At 35.4% G+C, this 23,443-nt stretch overlaps 1 protein-coding gene across 1 annotated transcript; it reads left to right on the top strand.

The window, feature by feature from the left end:
- Nucleotides 1-1,171: 1,171 nt before the first annotated feature.
- LOC104540706 (target of Nesh-SH3-like) lies at nucleotides 1,172-23,046 on the top strand (the record flags this gene model as incomplete). Its single annotated transcript, XM_010184572.1, has 4 exons — nucleotides 1,172-1,351; nucleotides 9,980-10,048; nucleotides 11,476-11,608; nucleotides 22,865-23,046. Coding segments are annotated over 4 exons (564 nt in total), but the record flags the coding sequence as incomplete, so codon positions are not given.
- Between the last annotated feature and the right edge of the window lie 397 nt (nucleotides 23,047-23,443).

Genomic DNA, 23,443 nt, shown 5'->3' with positions numbered 1-23,443 from the left:
CTTTCTATAAAGGGAAGAGGCACAAAGTGTTTGGCTTAGGTCTTTACATTCAGTGTGCAGCCAGCTGCAGGTGCTTGACAGTACTACTAAATAATCTTCACAGTTTGGGGATTGTGGCCTCTCAGCAAATCTAGTCATTAGAATTTCTCCAAAAAAAAATCAAAACCAAAAAAGGAGGGTAGGCTGGGGTGATGCCAGAGAATCAATATCTATGTGTCTAAAGAAACTTTGAATATCAGTCTGCAATTATTTTTGAGAGAGAGATAGGAAGAATGTGAGGGAGTTAGTGAGGGAAAAAAGGAGAGAAAGAGAAAAGGAAGAGAAAAAGGAAAAGGAAAAGAGGTTCAGTATTGCTCTGTTATTTAATAATTTAATTTTATACTATTATTTAACAGTATACCCTGTTATTTAATGACAGGTCATACATCTCTCATTGGATTTAGCTCCTGAAATAAAATGATTTTGTAAATTTCTGTTTGGTTTTTTTTTTCCTGAAAAGTTAATTTCAGCACTAATAATTGGAGAGACATTGAAAATCTGTTTTGAATACAAATTTATATTTTGCAAATGAGAAGAGGAATAGTAACCCAAAATGTGTTTTTCAAGTGCCAGTGTCATAAGTTTTGGGAAAAGTTATTGTTTGTTTGTTTTTTAAAGCATTGGCATTCAGCAGTTCAGAAAATATGATAAAACTAACAGTGACAAAGGAATATTAAAATTGTTGTAAAATTGTAGGAGAAAGGAAAAAGATTATTCTGTTATGAAGTCATTCTGTGTTGTTATAAGCTAATTTTTGTAGATGGATATACAAGATGTTTTTTGCTTTATGTGCTGCTCCCCTGGAAAGCATAAAAATGAATGTTTAAAAAAAGTTTCTTAGTATTTCTGAGTAAAGTATATATGTTGGTTAGATGTCCTGGTGTAATTCCAACTGGGAAATTACATTTCCAGCCCAACATAGGCAAAAAAAAAAGAAGTTTTTTTAACTTTTAAAACTTTACTTTTAAAAATACACTTAGTTTCCAGGACACTCCACCTTTCAGCAACTGTTCAGTTGCTTGCAACTAGAAAATTAAACAGCCCTGTATTGTTAAATTGTTATATTCCATTACTGAATATATGATTACAAGATAATACATTCTGACCATGTCTTTTTTTACCCTTTCTTCAGTGAAAAGGCAGAATCTGAAAGTTCAGATCAATGCAACAGATGACACCGTTTGCATGAGATACCTTCGACCAAGTCAGAACACCAAACTAGAAGGTTTTGTACTGGGTTATGGGAGCAACTTCTTCTCTAATCAGTACATTCCTTTACCTTCGGAAGGAAAACCCTACATAACAGAACTTGGTAAGGCATATTTGCTTTTCATGCTACTGTTGTCAAGAATTGTGGGAAAGGAGTGAGGAAAATATAAACCTTTGGGTTTCTTAATTTTTGTTTTTATTCAGTTGTTGCACAGCGTTTCTTTGAGTTTGATTAAGGTTGGCTGGGAGAATTTCAGATTAAAGTGGAATCAAGAGATATTTCACGGAGAACAAGAAGTTCTTGTTGTTTGAAAAAGTTTGCTACTGGTATTTGTTTTGATAGTTTTCGTTCTACTAAGAGATTGTACTATATTGACAGGACAAATGGGATTATTTGCCTAAAGTTGCAGTTATAAAGTAGAATGCAAAGGAGAAGTGCATAACACATGGTACAAGAAGCAATGAAACAGTTTTGGGAACTGCGTGGTTGATTCCCCTTGCTAGAAATGTTCATACCAAAATTATGCCTTTTCTGGCAGAGGCCTATTTCACTTTTAAATGTTGTAGAATAACCTATCATTTCTATGTCAGGAGTTATGGATGAAATTCTTTGAGCTGTACGGAAGAGATTGAACCACATCAAGAATGTTATATCCTGTTGCTTGGGATAGGAAGGGAAAAGGGAATTTGTTTGCCTCTTTGACATGAGGTTATGTCAGCATGGGCAGGGTAGCAAAATAATAGAACTGGATTAGTTAGAATTGTCTGATGAATGATTAAAACTGACTTATCAGGATTCGATCTTTTAAGAAACCTGTTCAATCTCTGAGGATTTTTCTGCTGCTTTCTTTAGTCTTTTCTAGCCTTAAATGAATCTGGGTTACCCTCATCATTGTAATGCCAGTGATCTTGGTGTAAAACAAGGTGGAAGAAGGGATGCACAAGGATAGAAGTAACAAATGCTATCTTTTTTATGTGGTCAGTTACGGCAGTTCTGGAGGCTGAAAACTGCAGAATAAAAAAGAATAAATAAGATGTTAGACATAGAATAATTAAGATATTAGAGACTTCCATTAAATCACCGTAGGCTGACTTTTTGCTTCTTGTGAGTTTGTACTCCTGGGATCTCTCTGTAATTCTATCACCAGTCTGGTGTTTGAGTTCATAACTGTCACTTGAGCTGTGTTTGATTTACCTGATTTATCCCATGTGTAACTTTTTAATGAGTTCACCAAGAATGGAGTACAGGATTTTCTGTAGAATACTGTGAATTGGGCATAAGTAACACCTGACTAGTTTTATTTCAGGAGTAGTGGGGATTAATATTTTCCTCTGAAATTCTTGTAAAGAGGAAAAAGCACTGAATGTAATGTCGTGTGCAGATCATTTGCACTTCCTATTTAATAGTTTTATTAACTACTGCTTTGTGAAACTGTATGAAAGCAGAAAGCTGAATGTCACCTGGAACATAAGGAATTTTGATATTTTGTAACTTTAACATTAATAGCTAAAGATTGGAAACTGTAGACAGCTTTCTTTAGTTCTGCAGTGCATCAGAGTGCTAGCCATATGCATATTTATTAAAGGTTGCTGTTAAGCAACCAAAATCTTGTAGCAAAGAATGCAGAAGATGAGAAAACCCACAATGCATACAGCCTGTAATGAAATGGACACATTTTCTCTAGTATATCTGGAGAGGGGAAGGCCCGAGTATTGGGGAAAACTCTCCTTTTCCTTTTTAATTGTTTTAAAGAAGAATAACTTAAAAATTTTAAATCATTCATGCTAATAAAAGTTGTCAGTCAGATTCCTAGTGGCAAAGAATGTATGATTGTGACTTCTGTCATGCAATGTGAATCATAATATAGATAGAAAGACTAGCATTTCCAGCTTTAAGAAAATGTCATCTTTGAAACGACAGGAATAAAAGAAGCTAACAGCAATTGGTACTTTAAGTTGCAAGCATTTATTTAAGGCAATTAACAGTACAATTATTGGAGCCATTGCTTTGAGTTAAGAGGTTTAGGGTTAGATTATATGCTTTGTGCACTCATTTATTGGAGTTTCAAAGCAGAAAGCACATAATATTTTCAATTTCATTAACATTAAATACCACACTTAGCTGCAGCTTTGACTGTACTTTCCAAGTGTGTACAGAATATATGCTAAAGCAAGCTTTTGACTCTATTTTATGGTGACTTATGATTGCTAGCACTCCCCACAGTTTCAAGGACCAGTTGCTGGCATAAACTGAAGGAATTGCAGGATGGTTCTTAGTTTTAGGAACAATGGTTAGATTTTATTCTGGCAGCAAGAGAACTCAGCTCAGCACACACTTTATGTGGATGTTAGAAAAAATAAGCTATTGTAGAGGAACAATAAAAATACTCTCGATATACTTTCCAAAGATACAAAGCCCCTGGATGCTATTGCTGAAAAATACTACATTATCTTTGTACTCCTAGTACATCTCATATGTGATTAAGTTGGCCCAATATGCTATCTTCACATTAAAATAATGCATTTTTTAAATTTCACACTAAAAATTGTCTATTCCATGTTCTAGATAGTCTAGTGATTCAAGTGCCACAGTGCATTTTGCAAAAGAACTTCAGTGGGTTCCACAGGTTTTTCCACAATCAGAACAATTAGGTTTATATGATAATACTTACATTCACTCTGGGAACCCCTTCTTCTGCTCCTCTCATGCTTTGATTTATGCAGTTTGTACAGAGAGCAGATGAACTTTACAGGCTGCAGTGAACAGTAGTTGGTTGTGGCTTTTGCTGAACAGGATGTGGAAGGAGTGATTCCCAAACATGAAGAGACATTGTGGCCCATTTAGGCCAAGATTAACACAATTTAATCCTTCCTCCTATCCTATCCATTTTAGTGGTTCATGGAAAAAGAATACATTTCCCAGTCAATTTAGGGACTTTGCTCACAACCTTAATTTGGTTTGGTAGCTGAAATATGAAGATTAGAAATGGAGATTTAAGGGCATTTGCTAGTTGCTAAAAGATATGTTTTCCCAATTGGTTAAGAAATATTGCTTTAGAATATTATCTCCTGTGAGAGACACTAGATCTAGGAGAATGGAATCTCTGATGTAGACAAAACTAGATCTTGTCCTAGTAGTATTAAAATTGTCTTTTCAGTGAAGATTTGTAAGTGAAGATGGTACAGATATTCAATCAACTGTGGACACTACTGAGAAAAAATTATTTCATTAAGTTAGTAGTTAGACCAATGTAAGAAAACATACAGACTTTGCATATAAGTAAGTCATCATTCCCTCCCTAAAATGCATTAATTTTTAAAAATGTCCTTTGTCCTTTATAGCAAACAGTAGAGGTCTACACAGCAGAATGAACTGCCTTGCAGACATTTTCTTCATTTATCTCTGACTGCCTGGTTTCGTGTATGGAGCAGCAGAATCAGTATTCTATTTGGGATGATTATACCTTATTGGAACTGGAGTACAAGGAATGAAGAAATGACAAATCTATTTTTCTAATAATGGCACAATATGCACAGTAATGTATATACCTAAGGCCCATGACTTCCATATTTCCCACCCTATCACTGTGATGAGATTTATTGTCAGATATTCTACTGGGTCACAAACCTCTTATGACCGTGCTAACACTAAACTTGAAGTCAGCAGATTTATTAATTTATTAAATTATTTGTCCACATGTGAATATATTAAAAAAAAATAATAAGGTTTTGAACTTTCCTGGGATTTCCAGGAGAGATACATGGCTTTGCAGAAGGTGTGACATCTGCTTACAAACTCTGGAGCAGCTTCATGCCCTGCTAGATAGATGGATTTGAATCACAGTGAAGGGTAAATTACAATGATGAGGCAATGTTGGAGGAACCAAAAGAAATCATTGTAGACAGGAAAAGTTTCTAAGAATGAAAAGCAATTAGCTAACAGAGTGAATACAATTAATTATCTTTTCAGTTTCTAAAACCGGCTCAGAGTTGGGCCAAGCTTTGACCTTTCCTTTACCTGAACCAGATTGTACAGTGTAAAAGGAGAACATATTGGCAAACCTGCTTTATAACAATCCTAATAAATGATGGCCGAATTTTACATATATCTAGGGAAGAATTCTAGTGCCAGCTTGAACACCTTTTAGGAAGTGTAATTCAGGGATGCGTGCTAGAGCAGTGCTTAGCTAAAAGATCTTGCTGCACAGTGTCTTATATCTGGTCAGTTCCCAGAAATGTGAAGATGTATTAATCGTATGGTTTTCAAGATGCCAAATAATATGAACATTAATTCAGAAGTATATCACTTTCTAATAGCTTGCCAAAAAAACCAGACTCTTGTTGCTAATATTAGCTGAGCCTAGTGGACTGAAGGACCTGGAGGATGTCAGCAGCTACACCTCCAGCTAGACAAGTTTACTGACCAGCAGCAGGTTCATTCACACCAGCCCCTTTGTCCCTTTTCTCTCTCTTTTCCCATGCTTGTTAAACCACAGTACACTTGGATCCTTCCCTTTCTCCACCTATGGCCTTTGGCCTTCGCTCTTGATGACACCCTGTAGAAAATCTTTAGCAATCCCTAAATTCAGATTTAGGAATCTAAAAAAACCCGTTTTGATTTCTGAATCTGCTAGTCTAATGAGTTCTAATGATGCATTGTGACACTTTATTTTAAAACTTAGAATTTTTATGTTCATTAGTCAGTTCGTTCTTACATTGTTTTGTAATATTAGAAACTGCACTTCTTTACTGGCTGAACTCTGAACTGAATTAAAATAATATGCTTGAACATAAGCAGAATTTGCCAGCATTTTGCAGTCCATGTTAGTTGCCTGCTGCCACGGATTTGGTAGCTTAGCTCATGGCGCATGGAAGTGTTCTCCTATATTAGTTTGATGTGTCAGCAGCATATATTTTTATTATATTCTGATGGTCTTCGGAAGCTGTTGGTGGGTTTTTTAAAATCATTTTATATCACTAATATTACAGAATCTTAGTCAAACAGTTGTTCTTCTCTTTTATAATGACACCAAAGTGCTGGTTTGCCTCTGTGCAACTTTGCAGTCTTTTAAGTGTTTCTTTTGTAGTAAATTGTAGACATACCTGTGTGAACATGTAGAGTGTGTCTTACAGGCTGTCTGGCTGAAAAAGTACAGAGTAATTGAAAGAGATCAGAAGACTATTGCATCTGATTGTTGACAGTTCATTGAACCGTAGCAGGCTTCATGTTTAAAACCAAAACCAAGATGACTTAATGCTTCTGTCTAATATTTTTGGGGAGTGGGAGGAAAGTAAGAGTATATACTGAACAGATATGCATATATCTACTGTATGTATCAAATGCTATAGATACAAATACTTTACAAATAATTTACAAATACTAGTGCCTCAGGTGTGTGACTAGTCTTTCCTCCTGCTTCAATAATACTTTGGTTAGGTGTACATGCCTGCTGGAGTGTTCTGCTTTGGTCCAAAGTGGCATTGCTTTACTCAGCTGTGAGTATTTAGACTTGAAAGAGCAATTCCAAAGTTGTATTGTTGCCTCTCAACTGAGTTGCCAGAACAACTCACTTTTAGGGAACTGCATCACTAAGAATCAGGCATGAATTTGTTTACTAGCGCATCTAGGCATTTTCCTGTAGTACTTTGTGGCTAAAGAATTAAAAGTGGTCACTATTAGGACTTCGTTATTGATATGCAATTTCAAGGTGTTCATAAAGAAATAGCTATGTGCCAGCCGAAAGGAGCTCTTAGCCATGATATTTGTCATTCCAGTCTTAATAAGGAGGGCTGGGAAGTAATAGGTTCAAACAAGTGAGTTTATTATGTTAGTCTTACAGTAGCGGCTCTTCAAGAATGTGTTAAGCAGCAAGGAACTACTAAGACTTTTCATAGTAAATTTGTAAATGTATTTCAAACTGAACTTGTTAAAGTTTGCATTGTTCTGTTGGGATCCTTCAGTTATGACATCCTGGATTGTTACAAGTTGAGAGGCAGACAGATCTGTATCTTGCATCTGTATAGTATGTATCTCTGTTTTACTGATGTATATTAAAACAATTTCTGGGTGCAGATGCTGTATTCATGGATCTGTGTCCAGATATTTGAAAATTAACCTTAATTATGTAATTATAATTTTTTAAAATTAAGCATAGTTCATACAAAATGAGAAGTATTCAGCTGTGAACAGGATTGTCTGTACTCTGTGATTTGTTTTGTATTTACTTGAAGTCATAATTTTGTTTTAGAAATGCACTTCTCTTTTGAAATATATTTCAGTGTAAATAGTTCATACATACTATGAATCATAATGACACACAGTCAGAAACCCATATTTTTATGAGTCTTATGGTCACCCTTCTTATTAGATCTTATCTCAGCAATTTAATTTACCCCCTAAGCATTAAGATGGAATAGCACAAGATAAATTATGGTTTTATTTAGGTTTCTGTATTTCACAGAATTTTCTTTTTCTCCTCCTATGTTACTCATGTCTCCCCAAGATTTCCACTTATGAACATGGAGCTGTAGAGTGGATTATGTATGTATAGGCATCATAAAGGAACTCAGATGATCATAGAGTTCTTGCAACTTGATGGAGTTTAATGCATGAGTAGGGCAAAGTTCTGAGTCCCTGAAAATTAATTGAGTTGTAGTAGCATCAGATTATTTCCATATTATGATGATGACTGATACGTACATTTCTCAGCAGAATGACTGAATCAGTGTGAAAACTCAGTGGCCTTCTGAACTTAGTAAGAGAAATGTTAAATTGCAGTGGAAGGCTAAGAAAGAACTCCTATTTCTAAACCTGAAATGAGATTATATGGATCATTATATGATATTAAGCAAGCTGTCCACCTTTCCCTAGGTATAGAATGTATCTCTGTGTAGAACAAAAGCATTTCAAGGTCTGTGTTTGTCAGTCTGTGCATAATACTTTGATAATGAGCATCAAACTGATACACTTAAGTTGAACTACGGTTGCTGTACTTTTAACACCTGTATTGTAGTGATTCTGTTCAGGAATGGCAAACCGTATTTCTAAATTAAGATGTATTTTTCATTCAGAATAGAATTTTAGTGTAAGTCAGGTATTGAATGTATTCTTCTGATAATTTCAAATTCTGATTTCAGTTACAATGATCATAATATAGTCTTAAATTCAGTGGTTCTAAACCAGACAAGTGGTACTTTTTTAAACATTCTGTTCTATAGCAGAGCTCTCTCAACATCTTTTCTCAGCCTGTTTTCCTAAATACTTCTTATAGATTGTGGTATCAGAAGAACTTAAGTTCTCTGGAAAATCAGAATGTGTTGTATTCTCTATTAAGGCAACATTTGCTATATCTACAAAGAAGCTTAATGAACAGCACCAACTCAAAATATTTCCACTGAGAGCACTGTGTAACAGAACAAAATCACCTGTTAGAACTAATGATTCCTGATAAATACCAGGTTTTGTAGCTTTGAGATGTGCAGAGAGAAATTTAGAGTTCTTGTTAACACTTTTTTTTGACAGGTAGTCTATTTCTATACTGCTACACATGTCATTTCGTACTTCAGCCAGAATGAATTTTTCCAGTGATGGAGTAGAGCAAAACTATCTGTTTCAAACCTTTTGAATGACTCCCTTTCAGCATCATCATTTTGTTGATGAAAACATAATTTTTTGCTGTTTGGAAGACTGACTTTTTAGTTCATGAGTTTTCAAGGTGATGCTTGAAACTAATTTTGTTGAAGTTAAGTGTCTGCAATACTTTAAGAGAGTTACAACAGTCTCACTAGAGGTCATGAATGCACAGCAGAAAATTGGGATTAAAGTACAGGGAAAACAAATTATTTTAGTGTCACTTATTTCTGGTTTTAGGTCTCAATGCAAAAAAAAGTCCATATGACTGCACAGACCCTAGAAGATCTGTGTGCTACTCTAAATATTAAAAAAAGATTTTTTGTAAATGAACAGATATTTGCACTTTGGGGTTGCTTTTTCTTTTTAACTAATTATTTTTTCCACACTACTTTAAGCAGCTATTTTCAGTGTTTTCTTAGTTACGTTTATATTGGGTGGAGTTGAAACCCATTTTTTAAAACATTAAACAATTAAAATAAACCCATAGTATGAATTTGCAGTGACTTAAATGCATGCCTCTTTGGGAGCTTCTATGACTTTTTTTCTCTTGTTGCAGTTCGGTGAGAATAGAGCTTGGTTTAAAATAATTGAGAAGGACAGAAATCACTGACATCTGATGTCAAGAATAAGGGAAAATCTTCTTTCTGAAGATAAATTTCCCAAACTAAAGTCTTCATCTTAGCACTATTTCAGTCAAAGCATTTAATATTTTAAGCTGCAAGATTAAGTTATCTGCCTTTCACTGCCAGAAACATGAATATACCTGCACTTGTGGCCTCCTACCATGTGTGCTTGTGTCATCCAAGCTGCATCAGATGTCTCTCAAATGTGTTAGAGTTTGTGTAAAACTTGTTTTTCTTAATTTCATTAAAAGAATTGTCAAATCTTTTGTGCATGCTTGTATTATTTTTCCAAATGGCTAGAAAGTTTCTGAATGATTGGTGAATAAACTTTATAGCAAACATGCTGAAGCATCACAAAGATTGGATAATGTGTCAAGCATTCACTGAACATTGGAGTTCTTCTTTTGAATTGTATGTTAATCCCTTCTTAAATTAATAGCATATCTGTAATAATTGCTGCTTTCTTCGTTTACAGATGCAGAGCCACGGTATTTGGTTTCAGTAAGACCAGCACGTGTTTCAAATAACAAGAAATCTTGTTCAGGTATTTTACCATTATTGCATCTCTTTCTTAAAGTAGATAAAGGAAGACAGAACTTTTTATTGGGTTTCTCTGAAAGGATATTTGTAACTGTAGGTGTCTGACTGGGATGCACAAGTTGCATTTATGGGAAGGTAAAATGTAGGACAGTATTTCCGAGTCAGTAATTAATCACACATGTGGTGTTCAAAACATGAAAAAGTATCTAAAAATTGTTATTGTTAAAAGTTCTTCTTGAAACTTAGAATGGTAATTCTAATTCTTGAAACTTAGAATACTAATTTCTGATGTTTAAAGAGGTCACAAGAGCATGAAAAAAAAAAAGTTTTGAAATAAAATGACCTGGTGTATGGAGATTATTCTTCCCAAACTACCACTAATACTAATTTTAATTGTGTTACTTCATTCAGAGTGAAGTTAAGTATTGTGCAAAAGCTGAACATGTTGAATGTAGTAGGTGGTAAAAAGAGAAAAATGCCCCTAGATACAGATACAGACACAGACTCAGACTCAGACTCAGATCTGCCTACAGTTTAAACCAGCAGAATTTTTGTACTTTTGATGAAGAATTATATTTTTGATGAAGAATGCTGTAGAAAGTAATTATCTACAGACATAATTGCAGTGTTACTAAGAATCCTGTAAAGAAATTACTATTTCTGTCACAAGCAAAGAGAATCTTCCTAATGTAACACCTTCTGTGAAGCAGTCCAAGAGAGACAGAGCTTTGAAGTTCATCTGTGTATAGCTTGTTCTCATACTATGCATACCAAAACCACCCTTTATAAAAAACTAGGTTTAACTGGAACATAGGCTGAAAAAAAGGAGAAATGGAGAAAACTTCTAATAATACAAATTAGAAACAAATTTTAGTAAACAAATCTTCCTAACTACCAAGTAATAGCAAGAATTCCTTTATTTTTGCCCTGGATCTGCAAGTCTGGAAGTGAACTCTTTCAGTTTATTCCTGGGTTGAAACCTATGCTGTGCAATTCCAGAGGGGACCTAAAAAATTCAGTCATTCTGAGGCTTGTGTGTCTGATACCTGCTTTCTAAAGCAGTCTTCTAATCTGTGCTCCTGCCACCTGTATCCTCCCTTTCTTTATGCCAACTTGGTTCTGCACTTCTTTCCTCTTGTTCATGCTCAATTGGCTTCAGAGAAGGAGCAGTCTCCCTTCCTTGAAGATGTTTCATTTGCCTCAACAAGAAGCCAACACACAGATCACAGAAACCGTCTTTGCTCCCTTTTTAAAATCATACATTAGGAACTGTGACCACAGTAAAGGGAGAGAACTGTTGTACTTTTCCCTTCAAATTTAGAAGATAAGTAGGTTTTCATTTCTTTTATTATCTAACTGCAAAAACTTTCCGCTACATAATACAGGAAGGAGAAAATAACTTGTAATTGGAATGATATGTTTCTTATGTAGGTCGGACCAAGACTCAAAAGCCTCTGCAGCTGGTAGTTGGCACTCTTACACCAACCTCTGTGTTCCTGTCTTGGGGCATCCTAGTCAACCCTCAACATGACTGGACAGCAACAAGTAACTGTGCTAGTGACAGGTAACAGAACAGAAAACTGTTTTTATGATGATCATTATTTAATCCAGTATAGTTATTTGGTATGACTGAAATAAGTTTTACAGTGGAAATTAAAATGTTAGATCAATAGTTCTGAATGTAAAGTAAGTTTTCTCATTTACTTGAATCAGTGCTTTGCAAAACTTTACTTGAGTACAAATTTAGTCACACATTTACATGCTGAAGTACAAATCTTGTTATTTCACACTAGATCATTTGTTCTTAAAGCAATGGTGTTGGCTCTACCTTCATTTGTATCTGAATGAATTGAAAGAAACTTTGTTAAATCATAGGAAATATATTGGTTTAAAGTTGGTCAAATAGGAGTAAAATAAGACTTTCACTGTGCTGTGATACAGGAATGATGTCTTGTTTTAATGCTATTTGATTTTTGTTTCCTATATTTGGTCTTACCACTGCAATGCTTTCCTGATATTGATACTGTACAACTTTCATTACATTTCTGTTGTAAGTAAAAGAAGGTCCTTTCTACTACAACTTTTTTCTTTTACTATAAATATTTAACGAGTGCTACAGCAGGTGGGAAGCTCAGGAAGAGTCACCAGGTAGCAGTTTCAAAAGAAGTCATAGAGCTGCGTAGCTTCTCATTTAAGAGCACTATTACACTTTAGGTGGCTCTTGGCAGATGACTAAAATTCATCTGCTATAATTATTGAAAAGGTTAGTACAGATGTTTTCCCTGCCCTTTCATTTCAGTATTCTCTTTATATTTTTTTTATGACAGAAGAATTTTTTTGTCTTCATTTACATCCTATGAAGCTCCATTCAACTCAGCAATATTTTGTAAAACCAAGAAGAAACTTTGAGCATCCATGTTTGGGATGCATCTACATCTGGTTTGCAACTATTATCTTTTGGTTTTTTTAAAATGCATCTTGCATTAAACATTGAGAACACCTTTTTTCCCCATCTGTCTGATTTTTTTCTAATTTGTAGCTAATTTAGACATGAATCTGCTTACGTTGGTGTTGATAATAAAACTTCAATTGATATTGTTAAACTGATGTTAAACAGACTATGTTAAAAATCTCATTCCATGTAGCTGATATGACCTTTTTCTTGCCTTCCAAAAGTTTTGGACTAACCTTCTTCAAGCTTCAAAATTTTCTCATGAACAAATTTGAATCTTCATCACCAACCAGAATTTCAAACACTGTTAAAAAAACCGGAAATTTTTATGGAATTTTACAAAATAGTCAAGCATGTAATTTAATAGATTTTTTTCTTTTTTTTTAGTATAAATAAAAGTTAGTTTAGGGTTAAATTTTGATCTCTTAATCAAGAAAGAAGCAAATAATTTCCTATAGTTAGAAATAAAAGAAACCAGCTCATCATGGAGGAGCTTGTTAAGAGTTCTGCCCATATAATAATTTTAGCACCGTTTTTACTATTGAACCTATCTTCTCTATGTGCTGTGTCAGCACCAAAGTTACAGCACCCATTGTGCAGTGGAAATGAAGAATACTTTAAAAGCAGCCTATTTACCTGAAGATTAAAGGCATAAAGTATATTGTACCTACCACAATGCCTTCATCAGCTTTGTATTGTCTCTTCCTGTTCAACATGCATTGACTCAAAGTTTGAACAAACTCTTTAACATAGTAAGTAATGTTTTACACTCAGTGCAGTGCTACTGGTATCTTGCTATGTTTAGAATATATTCTATATGTTTGTTATGGCTGTGTGAGAGACTTGCTTTTACCATGTCGTTGTGTCAAGTATTGGTGTGCATCTCCCAAAATTCTGGTTCTTTAGTTAAGTGTTTTTTACTGATTCCTTTCAGGTATTTACTTTTAACATGCCTTCCATTTTAGTGACATGTTGTTAGGCTGTACCAAAGTACTAGCTATGTATTTCCCTTTCACCACATAAGAGGACTTGCCTATAAGAGCTGTATTGTTGATTTTGTTTGAATATCTCCCTGTATTTCAACTCTAAAGATACCCTGACACTCATGAGTAGCTAGTTTAAAAACATGCCAATCAAATTACAAATGGTCTTATCGAAGCATGGGCATATACCTATAAGCAGATTTCTATTTCACAATCAAGCATAGCAATAAAATTAATGAAGAAATCAAAAGATCACTTAAGTGTTGCTCTTATTTTGTTCACTTTTATTGAACAAAATTCCCTGTGATTAGTATAAAGGATGAGAACAGTTCTCCACAAGACTATGGTGTGTATTTCTATAATTCCAAGTAGATATTGGATTCAAATATATTTCTAATCAGTATATAGAAGAAAAAATATTAATTGTTAGAAGTACAAGACTTAAAATCACATAATGGATTCATCATTTGTATCTATTGCAGGGGCAGTCTGCTTCACTTACTTGATCCTTTTTCATCTGGCATGTTCTCCTTATTGTGACATGTTGAAATGTACTGTTAGTCGTCTTCAAGATTGTTGTAACCTCTGATCTTTGACATTGGCAATATGTAACAGTTATGACCTCTTTTTTTATGACTCAGTTTTTTCAGTTAATATCCCACCAAGTTTTAAATTTGTAACTCTGTATGACCTGAAATGGAGCCATGGTGTTCAGCCTCATTTTTTAACATCTCTGAATAGACATTAGGCTTTTGTACAACTGTTGCATAATATGTTAGTTGAATATGTTACTGACTCAGAATATGAAAACCATATGGAACAGTATGCATCTGTTGGTCATCATTTTCTGTAATGTGAGTGTGATCTCAGTGGGATATTCCTTAGAAGATCCAGATTTTTGAGCAAACGAGTTTTGAATAAGAGATGCCATGTCCTCAAAGAGTATTGATATATTTTATTTTAAGTTATTGCTTACTTATTGAGGGCACATAGTGTTCTGTACCTACAAAGTGTTTTTTAAGAAACTCCAATGAAGAAAAAGTTCCTGTGCCATTTCTCAACAAATCATTCTTTCGTTGCTTAACTCTCTAGATATTAAGGGCATAAGCAAAGAGAGTGCTACATATTTCCTGCAAGATAACCCCAAACCCTAATTTCTCATGGAAACAAAGACAATCATTGCCATTCATGTAGACCAAAGTTCTTTGCAAGGTCAAATTTTAAAGCCTCCTTCAAGTGGCTATGATCTCTGATCAAAGTCTTAGCACTAGAATGCAAAACAAAGCAACACAATAAGACCCAAACCAGAAAAACTCAAGCAATCAGTTTTATGTAACTGATGAAAACTGTATAACACTAGAAAGGTTCCACCAGCAATGTGGAGTTCGCTTTCTCAGCATCTTCTGTTTTCTGACATCAGTATGAGGTAGTTGATGGGGGAGGATGGCAGACTCACGGCAACCTGCTAAACAGTTACATTCGGTTCCTCTTTTTATATTTCTAAGAGAGTAGAGAGACTTGTTTCCTCTCTCCCTTTCAGTGTTCAAACAACCATTAGCGGACAAAACTGTCATAATAAACATACTTGCGCTATATTTACTGTCCATTTATGTCTGAAAAAGAGAGTATAGACTGTTGTATAGACTTTTTTGGCCTTTTGTTTGGTTAGAACTACTCCACAGATTCCAAAACAGAGCAGTGGGTCAAAAAAGGTGGTTTGACTTCCAGTTCTTTAGGAGGGGGAGTTGGGGGTAGTAGCAGAAAATATTTTCTCCACACAAGGCAAAACCAGGATTTGTACATAGAATACTATATTTTACTACAGTGAGTGGATTTTATAGAAAGACAAACATGCTTTCAGATGCATGTGAAATAGAAATTTAAAACCTGAAAGTTTTTCATTAAATGAAAATTTTCATTAAATATATGTAAGTTAAGAACTTTGACAAATTCACACTTATATTGTTTAAATTTGTTTGCCCATTATTTAAATACCTTAATGTCATATTTGCAAGTAGTACAGATGTTGTGTTTTACAAAGAATACATACTTACTCTTTATGTTGTATGTCACATAGAATAAGGGTTTTAAAACCCTAAATTCAGTAAGATGTGTGTATGCAGCTCCTTTTGTATGCATCTACAAATCTTTCTCACTATGCAGCTGCAAACTTAAGCATACATTGTGTTACCAATGTCATAGAAAATGCATTTAAAATTTAGCAAAATTCCTTAAGGAGAACAAACTGCAGCAAATAAACTTTTTGAGTTTCAGATGCTTTGAGTTACCACTGAGGAAGTATATGATGAAAGCTTGTTTAAACATGGAAAGATCTGGTGGTGGTGGTGAGCCTCTTGTTCTTCAGAACCTCTAACTCTTAAATTTATTTCAGTTGTTCTTCTAAAATAATTAAGTAGAAAAAGTGAATGTTAGTGATCATGTTAAAGCAAAAACTAAATTAGAAAGTGCTTTGCAAACAAAACTGGTAGCCATCAGCAATGTAATTCTTTCCATCTTTTTTTATATTTCAGTGTCTGTTACTTTAAAGTAAACTGGGCAGTAAAAAGGAAATAATATAATCAACATCATGTGCCAATTTGTGAAACACTGAGTATCTGAACCAGTAGTTCAAACTATATATTTTATTAATTTCTAATACTAAATGGATGATGTGCTTCTAATGAAGTCTAACTATAAACAAATAAATAAATATATGTATATGTTAATAATTTTTTTTGAAGTCTGATTACTGTTCTATGCACAAAATAATCTTTTATCTATAGCAACATGAAATCACAGAATAGGAATGTTCTTATATGTCCAAGCTTAATTGTTTGTTTAGTGTTATGTGTGACTAAAATAGTTATGATTAAATTGTTTGGAGTTTTGGTTTGGATCTGGTTCTAAATAGACCCATGATATTTATACAAACTGACCTAAAACCATCTGCCTTGCAAGATTTCCAGCATCTAATAATTTGTGCCCAAATAATTGACTGTGCAAGCATTTTCTGAGAATCTGGCTGAAAAGAGATTTGATTAACAATTGAAATAATATCACTGGAATTCTTGGCAAGACAGTGTCATTCATATATGAAAACTTAATGTTTTACCTATCCCTCCTAGAATTTTGCTTCTCTTAGAAGTGAGCAATATTTCCTTAATTTTAAAAGCAAAAATGCTCTGAGCTGCTTTTTTAAAATGGTCATCATATTTTGATTTCTTGTGTAATAAAAAATCTAGCTCTAAGCTGAGAAAGAAAAGGTTTCACTGCTTTACACTGTGGAGTTAAAAAAAACAACAAACCACTTGACTACTTAATCTGAACATAGAAGCATTCTTTTGTATAAGGCTAAGAGTCTTTTACACAGAATTTATGGATACAGGAATCACTACAATGGTTGGCCCATGGAGTATTATTGTAGTCTTGTGGCTTCCTTTAAATGATGAGTTTGGTTTACGTTTATTTCTTCCAATGTTTCACACTTTGTGTGCATCATAGGTGGAGGTAAGTGAAGTCAGAATATTGTGAAAGAATACTTAAAGTTTGTTAATGCAGAGATTGTTTCAAGAATGCAGCAGTGAACCCTGTGGAACAGTGAAACACTACCCCTCACCTGCTCATGACACCTTCTGTTTGAATTGTTGGAGTTTATTAACCTTTCAGTTGTCTAGCAAAAAAGGAGAAGGTAAATTTTCTCCATAGTCCCCATGGTAGTTTGCTTGAAAGTATCTTCTAATAAGTGAAACATGGCCTATTAGGGAGAGAGGGAGAGAGACTAATTTTTATGGAGTTTAACAAAAGAGCTCTAATATTTTATACAGCGTAATCTGGAAGAGAGGTGAAGTGATCCCTGAAATATGTTGGTTGGTATTTGTTGTAAATTGGAATACAAGTGCTATTGAATAAACATTATTCTGACAAAATGTACCCTTTTTTATAACCACCACCAAAATGAAAGAAGAATCAAAAATAAAAGCAGTTAAATATTGCCAGGTCTTTGTACATGCTGAAAATCTAGATTAAAATAAATTCTCACCCAGTGCAACTGAGTGTGCCAGCTCCTTGCTGATATGTTGAACTAGCATTCATGGCTGTGCATAGCATTCCGAGAACCGTTCCAAATACATTTTACTTAAATAGTGTCTTACTTTCATATTAGCTATTAGAGCCCTATGATGTGCAATCAAGTTTTCATATTCTTACCTCACAGAGATAAAGGGAAGGTTTTTATTTGAGAGAAAGTGTAGTGTACTTTTCCCCTCTATGTGAGTGTGACTTCAGCCTGCCTTCTGTCATTCTGGGGGGAAATCTATGGAGAAGTTTCTCTAAATGTTTGCAATCCAGGAGAAGTTTTGCAGCTTCTGACAAACATAGCAGGCTAGCTGCACAAATTTTCTGCATGTATGTCACTGATACAAGGGGACTGATACATGTGAGTGGTGACTGGATTTTACTGCTTTCTTGTGGCTTCAATTATATGTGTTGATTGCTCGATATTATATTTTTTTCTGAATGGAAGTTTTGAAAAAGGGTGCAATTACAATTACAGGAAAATAGTCAGTAGAATGTTCACAGTCAGGCACTGAAATTGCTCTGAAATTGCAGCTGTAGTTGACAGCTTGTTGGTCTGGTTTAAAAATGAATTGTTGCTCTTTAATAACAAAACTTGCCATTTCTGAATTCATACTCTATAAACAAATGATTGCATTTCCCCAAAAGTGACTGTTGTTTACAATTTGGGTATTTTTAATACTCAAATGATTGTGACTTGCAAATCGTTAAACGAAACTTCATTTTGGTTGCTTTTTATTGAAATGGTTCAGGAAATTGTTATCACAGTCAGTGTTTTCAGTATTTGTTGTGGCAAGTTTCCACTGAAATAATTACGCCCTTGGTGAAGTTTTTACAGGAAAATAGGGAGTTGAGAGCACATTTCTTCTATAGTGTGTGTTTCTATTTCTAATGGTACAGTTTAGCACAACTATAAAAATCTTCTTGTCAGAGTTTTCAATAGTCCTGAATTTTAGTGAAATATGTTTTTGACATGCAAGTGTTCTTGGTATTTTAATTCATGTTATGGAGAAAGAATTCGCAGGTGTGGAGACAGTATTCAGAAGCAGAACATTTTCTACAGTAGAAGCAATTGAGAACAGCCACTTAAAAGCCTATTCATTATGAACAAATTTTTGATGGGATTTTTTCCTCCTTGTTTCTGATGCAGCTATTCATTTAGACTGTTAAATAGCTGAAATTAATCAGTATACTATTTTCTTTTCATTACATACAATTGGCTCATTTCTGCCTCAATCAACTAAAACAGGTAGGAAAAGGTAAGACTGAAGATGAAAGCAAATGAAATTTCCTCTTTGAGGCAATCTGGGAAGAAGGCAACTACTTCTGCTTATGATTCATATTTTGGTAATACACCTATCAATACCTAGCCTAAATCTCTTACCAAAAGACTGTATGGGGTCCAGCAAGATGCATTTATGTTGCAGATGGGATTTGTTTATTACTGTTATGTCCTTAGCAAGATAGTGACAGAGATTTCAAGTAAGCTTTTCTTGTCTGCTAATGTCTGTGTGACTGTGTATGAAAAGATTAAGAGGATAAAGGAGGAGCATTTCTTCTCATTTTAATGTGTCAATAATTTCCTGTAAAACACATTCTTTGTCACTCCAACTGATATTTAGATCTTACATTGCTTGACATATGAAATATTTGTAGATCAAAGAAGTAAGGATGCAGATTATTACTTGGAATTCTAGGAACTGATAAGAGAAAGGAGATTCACTACTTATAATATTTCTTTCCTTTCCGAGTGTTGGGTTAGACTATGTCTTGTTTTAAACCAAAGTAGTACAGCTAATGAAGAGAGTTATGTTGTATTAAGTTATAAAACTTAATTTTGTAACCTCATGGAATACCTGAATGAGCTAAATTGTAGCTACTAAAACAGGAGAACCTATATTTTTGGTCCCAAGAAAACAGATTTTATTATTATGAGATGTGTAAACAAAGTGTATGAAAATATTTTCCATGACTGGCGCTTGCCTTGTCTTAGGTTGTGTTTTAATAATGAAGTAGAAATTTCCCTGTACTCAGCAGTCATCTTTTGCATGAACTCTACTCTGGAAGTGCTCATCTGTAACTTTGGCAAAAGCAGCTTTATGCTTTGACAGTATTATATTTGGTCTATAAAGTCATTTTAATCTGGACCTTACAACTTTAACTTTTTGTCTCAGTCTTCGCTGACAAGGGCTCAAGCCATAGTGCCCAGGTCATAGAAGTCAAAGGCAGGGACTGGGAGAATGAAGAACAACCCACTATAGGGGAAGATCAGGTTTGAGACTATATAAGGAATCTGGAGGTGCACCTCATGAGATGTATCTGTGGGTTCTGAAGGAGCTGGCAGATGTAGTTGCTAAACCACTACCCATTATATTTGAGAAGTCATGGCAGTCCAGTAAAGTTCCCACTGACTGGAAAATGGAAAACATAACTCCCACATTTAAAAAGGAAAAAAAGGAAGACCCAGGGAACTACAGGCTGGTCACAGAATCACAAAATCACAGAATCACAGAACATTAGGGATTGGAAGGGACCTTAAAAGATCATCTAGTCCAATTTCCCTGCCAGAGCAGGAACACCTAGATGAGGTTACACAGGAAGGCGTCCAAGCGGGTTTTGAATGTCTCCAGAGAAGGAGACTCCACAACCTCTCTGGGCAGCCTGGTCCAGTGCTCTGTCAACCTCACTTAGAAGAAGTTTCTTCTCAAATTTAAGTGGTACCTCCTGTGTTCCAGTTTGTGTCCGTTACCCCTTGTCTTATCATTGTTTGTCACCGAGAAGAGCCTGGCTCCATCCTCATGACACTCACCCTTTAAATATTTATAAACATTAATGAGGTCTCCCCTCAGTCAGTCTCACCTCTGTGCCTGCCATGGAGCAGATCCTCCTGGATACTATGCTAAGGCACATGGAAAATAAGGAAGTGATTGGTGACAGCCAACATGGCTTCTTCAAGAGCAAATCGTGCCTGACAAATCTGATGGTCTTCTATAATGAAATTACAGCACTGGTGGATAAAGGAAGACCATCTGACATAATCTGCCTAGTCCTGCATGACATCCTTGTCTCTAAATTGGAGAGGTATGGATTTGATTGATGGACCATTTGGTGGATAAGGAATCGGCTGAATGGCCATGCTCAAAGTGTTGCAGTTAACGGCTCAGTGTCCAAGTGGAAACCAGTGCATTCCTCAGGGGTCAGTATTGGGACCAGTGCTGTTTAACATTGTCTGCAACATGGACAGTGGGATTGAGTGCACCCTCAGCAAGCTTGCCGATGACACCAAGCTGTGTCATGCAGCCAACAGAGTGGAGGAAAGTGATGCAATTCAGAGTGACCTTAGTCTTGAGAGGTGGGCTCGTGCAAATCTCATGACGCTCAACAAAGCCAAGTGCAAGATCCTGCACTTGGGTTGGGGCAATTTCAAGCACAGATACAGGTTGCATGGAAAAGGGACTGAGGGGAGCACTAAGGAGAAGGACTTGGGGGTGTTGATTCATGAAAAGCTCAACATGACTTAGCAATATGTGCTTGCATCCCAGAAGGCCAACTGTATCCTGGACTGCATCAAAAGAAACGTGATCAGCAGGTCAAGGGAGGTGATTCTGCCCCTCTACTCTGCTCTCGTATAGCTGTGTCCAGCTCTGAGGTCCTCAACATAAGAAGGGCCTTGAGCTGTTGGAGTGGGTCCAGAGGAGGGCCATGAAGATGATCAGAGGGCTGGAGCACCTCTCCTATCAAGACAGGCTTATAGAGTTGGGGTTGTTCAGCCTGGAGAAGAGAAGGCTGTGGGGAGACCTTACGGTGGCCTTCCAGTACCTGAAGGAGCCTACAGGAAAGCCGGGGAAGGACAGGATGAGGCGTAATGGCTTTAAGCTGGAAAAGGGTAGATTTAGACTAGATATTAGGAAGAAATTATTTACTGTGAGGGTGGTGAGACACAGACACAGGTTGCTCTGGGAAGTTGTGGATGCCCTCTCCCTGGCTTCAAGGCCAGGTTTAAGCAATCTGGTATAGTGGAAGGTGTCCCTGCCATGGCAAGGAGTTGGACTGGATGATCTTTAAGATTCCTTCCAGTGCAAACCATTCTATGTTCTACGTACTTGGTAGCTTTTCTGTTGATTAAAGATTTTCTTTTTTTCTTTTCTCAAGGTCCCATCCTTTTTCTCCATATATTTTCCTATATAATACCTGCAATAAATCTCGCAACCCGAATTTCTTTCTCTTTTAGCTTCTGAATGAGTCCTGGGCACATACCCAGAATTTTAGAGTTGTGTTTATTGTATAGCCTTAATTTGCTTTATTGAAGTCTGATAAAATACAATTAATTAATTAATCCTTTTTCAGCTGGTGTAAATGTATGATGGACATGCTTTATTTATGTTACATGTAATAATTTTCAGTGATACTTGGATTAAAAAGTTGCCAAATCTCTCTGAGATCTGTTTTTACAAAAACAGAAGACCCAAACAAACAAAAAGGAAGAAATTGCATTCTGCCATTCTGGCAGTGATACAGTATTTATATTGAAAGCAAGACTGTAGCACGCAGTGAAGTTCTTGTGGTGTAACTTTTATAATTTTCATTTCATTGTTTTACTTTGGTCAAGATTGCATTCATACTTTTTAAGGGTGGTGTTGCTTGATTCAATTGGGCAATTTCTGTAGAAATGTTTTTTAATTTCATAATCTGTTAGCTTTCATCACACTATTGATATAAGCTGCTGAAAGTAATGTCTTGGTTTCTGTTCTTGTTTGAAGTGTGGGCAATGCATAATGGGTTCACTGAATGAGGAATGTATTATATAAATGTCAACTATTACTGGTTTTCCCCTGAGAATATTTTTGGACTAATTTTGAGGGGAACACCTTCCCTTGGACAGATGCAGAAGATTCTGAGAAACTGGTCAAGTCTTCCTGACTAACAGACTCATGATTCAATTGACTAATTCTGGCACATGTCAGAATCACAGAAACTGCTTGAAAAATGAGCTTGCAGTTTGTGTGGTCAGAATCACACACACATGGTTGTTTGTGAATAAGGAGACTGTTCTTTTGCTGTCTATATGATACTCCTAATGTCAGGGTTTGTAGGATGGGGAGCATAAATGTATGTAGGAGACAAATGGGCTACCACTACATTTGCAGGGAAGGTATGCCGGCTTTTTTTGGATATTTGAAAACCATAAGGGGCCAGAAAGAACAAGAACAATGGTGGATAGAAGTAATTTTAATAATTTCTAATGAAAATGGTTGCAGCAAGTTTCTTTGTTAAGAAAATTATTTGTTGGGTTTTTTTTTTGATTGAGCAGGTTCTATACAGTTCGCTACAGAGAAAAGGATAAAGACAAGAAATGGGTTTTTCAGCTTTGCCCAGTGACAGAGACGGTGGTGGACAATCTGAAGCCAAACACACTTTATGAGTTTGGAGTTAAAGACAACATAGAGGATAGTATTTGGAGCAAGACTCTCAATCATAAGACAGTTATTTCTAGTAAGTATTTGGCAATAATTAATAAAATAGCTACTCAGTTTGACTGTATTTTTTCCTCTACTCTGGGATTACTTAAAGTATGCTACTGATTAAGTTTTCGATGTTTAAATGCTATCCCTTATGCCCTTAACAAACTCTTTTTGGAATTTGCCAAACTAGAAATAGTTTCTGTTTGAAAAACTACCACCTACTTTTCTGAAAGGTGTTCTCTTCTTATTGTAAATAGTAGAGGATCTGCTGCAGGCTGGTAGAACTCTAACACTGATTAGTTTAGATACACATAAAGTGTTGAGTACATACATTTATACTTCTGATTGGATTCCAAGCTTTTTCCTAGGGAGTTTAATAAGATGATCATTACTAATTTCATTTGATTGAAAGTATTATCCTTGTTTGA

This window comes from Mesitornis unicolor, unplaced genomic scaffold (assembly GCF_000695765.1).
Source record: "Mesitornis unicolor isolate BGI_N332 unplaced genomic scaffold, ASM69576v1 scaffold7325, whole genome shotgun sequence".
NCBI classification, from domain to species: Eukaryota; Metazoa; Chordata; class Aves; order Mesitornithiformes; family Mesitornithidae; genus Mesitornis; species Mesitornis unicolor.
The sequence above is the reverse complement of the archived record's forward strand: the minus strand, read 5'-3'. Positions and strand labels throughout refer to the sequence as shown.